The 2,604-nt window shown below is 37.4% G+C and overlaps 1 protein-coding gene across 3 annotated transcripts in view; it reads right to left on the reverse strand.

Moving 5' to 3' along the window:
- Nucleotides 1-2,604, reverse strand: part of nalcn (sodium leak channel, non-selective) — a gene marked incomplete in the record, with an annotated part of 142,686 nt that overhangs the window by 13,541 nt on the left and 126,541 nt on the right. For all 3 annotated transcript variants that reach the window (XM_014018801.1, XM_014018800.1, XM_014018799.1), the window contains 5 exon segments: nucleotides 95-243; nucleotides 342-410; nucleotides 501-620; nucleotides 704-781; nucleotides 892-998. In XM_014018801.1, coding sequence (XP_013874255.1) covers nucleotides 95-243; nucleotides 342-410; nucleotides 501-620; nucleotides 704-781; nucleotides 892-998 — 523 coding nt within the window.

Below are 2,604 nucleotides of genomic sequence, written 5' to 3' on the forward strand. Positions count from 1 at the left end.
ATTTTTTTGAGAAGGACCTGTATTTGCAGTTCACAGCCTGTTACTCAGCAGAAATCAAAGCGACTTAAAGAAGACAGGGAAACACAAACGTTACCTGTTTATGTTCTCTCCATATTTAACGGTTCCGAAGAGAACAACTCCAGCAAAAGCGTAGCAGAGGAGGAGGAGAAACATGCCCACAATGATGAAGAAGCTCTTGTACATGCTCACTACTACGGTCAGCAGCAGCATCTTGAGCGTCACCTTAACAGACAATAAAAATATTAGGAATCACATTCCGGTGCTTTAATGAAAATCATTTCYAGGAAAGGGCAGACATATATTTACATAGATGTACTCACGTGTTTTCCACATATTGTGAAGAACCTGAAGACTATCACACATGTGCCCATCATGTAYGTATATGCATTCTATGGGAAAAAGTTACCCACCTACATGTAGTTATTTACTGACATTATTTTCAGAGAATAACATTAAAATATATATGTTTTTTTTCTAACCAGTAAAGAAAAATGCAAAACTATCCAGATGACGCCCAGTGATGTGACCAGCAGGTCATAACGATTTCGTCGACTCTGCCAGTAACCTGCTGGTGACATGGCTATGAGTTTCATCGTTACCTAGAAAAYAGAATTTACTCATATCAGAGAAAGTGATCCTAACCTATGTAGATGGCAGATGCACTGGCAGAAAACACACTCACCTCCAGTACAAATATAAAAGTGAAGACTACAGACATGGTGGCGAGCGGATAAGTCACACTGGGATATTTTACATCCCACTGAAAAAGAGCARATCCAAGAAGGTTTGTCATTTCACCTGCTGGTACTCTACAAACAAAAGCATTATATGATGTGATAACCATACAAAACAAAAATCACACGGTCTTACCTTGACTGAAAGCAAGACAGACTGAGCCAACACCAGAACAGCAATGCCTCGTTTGAAGAAGGGGTGCTGAGTAATGTCATACATCTTGGCTCGAAATCCTCCATTCTCTGCCAGACATATTTAGAAAATAATTTGCACAGTTTTACAAAAAATACATCTTTTACATTTTCAGACAACAATAGATAGAAGATTTATATTTCAAATTGACATTTTGATTGATCAAACTTGTGTAGTAGACTGTAAATACCACAAGATGGCATTCCTGAACTGTGTAAACATCAGTCACTGTTGACTGCTGCAGGTTTTCAGAGCATTTATTTAAACAGATGCAAAGTTATGCCTGTTATTTTACTGTTAAAAAATGTTAAGCAAACAACAAAGTGACATTTGGAAAATTACAGAGCACAGTGGTTAGCACTGATGCCTCACATTAAGAAGGTCCCGGGTTCAATCCCTGGGGTCCTGGGGTCTTTTTGTGTGGAGTTTGCATATTCTTTTCATGCTTGTGTGGGTTTTCTCTGCTTACTCTGGTTTCCTCTCACAGATTACAAAACAAACAAACAAAAAAAAAACATGCCTCATAAACAGGCCTCCCTTGCAAAAGGGGATTTGTCCAGTTAAATAAAGGTTATTAAAATAAATAAAAATTAAGGTTGTATCTGGCATGAAAAATGAGCTACATAAACAAAACTAACATTTTTCTAGGTCTTCTTCTATTTATTATCGCCTGCTACAGTGAAAGGGAGATAATGTCATCTGTGTGTTCATTTGTCGTATTAGTAAAACGTCTCATGAATCACTGAAAAGATATGGAAAAAAAACCCCTCTGACTGTAACCATTGGATGCACATTTACAACTGACTAACCTTTGGAGTCAATCCAGTTCCAGATCTCCACTATAACTAATCAATCTTAGTTAACACTAGAATGAATCATATTTACAAATAGTGGGCTTAYGTTTTATGTGTTACTCATGGAGAGTCATACTCAACACATACCTTCTGGTGAGATTTTGAAATGTTACAAGAGACTGCACATAACATCACTCAACCAGTTTGATCAAAACTGGTATAACTATGTTCCTTCTCAGCATAAGAAAATCTTAGTTTCAAATTTTGACATGAAAGGCAGCAGGCAATAATACGCATTCCTTTAAGGAATGTTGCAATGTAAATGAACAACTAGACATGGGTTTTTACGATGTAAAAACAAGTGTGCATTGCCATGTAGCATGGCTTTGCCTGCAGCAGTGCACTTGCAGAATGAGCTGTGACCAAGTTCAAATGTGTTTTTTATACCAGCTTGTGCTTGTCAAGTCAGCAGGTGTTTGTAATGAGGATAATTGTGTGACAATATGAAATTTGTAGAGATTTTCTATTAGAGTTGCTTTAGCTGGGTTTTGAACCCTGTTCTCCCACATGAAAGTCYATGGCATTGAGCATTAGACCATTGGAGCTGTGGCAGAGGGGATTGCCAGGGGTTGGTTTGTAAGTGTGCAGAAAGAGGYCACATTGCCAATACAATTATTGACACTAAACTGCATAATATTACAACAACAGAGCAGTGTTAAGACATTATAGTAAAACACCAAAATACAATCATATTAGTATTGTAACTATTGAACTATTGAGATCAAATATTATTAAACTATGGTTCAGTACTGAGTAGATACAGCAAGGGGCAGTATTGGATCAATACAAGGCTCTATTGACT

The sequence above is a fragment of the Austrofundulus limnaeus genome, unplaced genomic scaffold, assembly GCF_001266775.1.
Source record: "Austrofundulus limnaeus strain Quisiro unplaced genomic scaffold, Austrofundulus_limnaeus-1.0 Scaffold202, whole genome shotgun sequence".
Taxonomy (NCBI): Eukaryota; Metazoa; Chordata; class Actinopteri; order Cyprinodontiformes; family Rivulidae; genus Austrofundulus; species Austrofundulus limnaeus.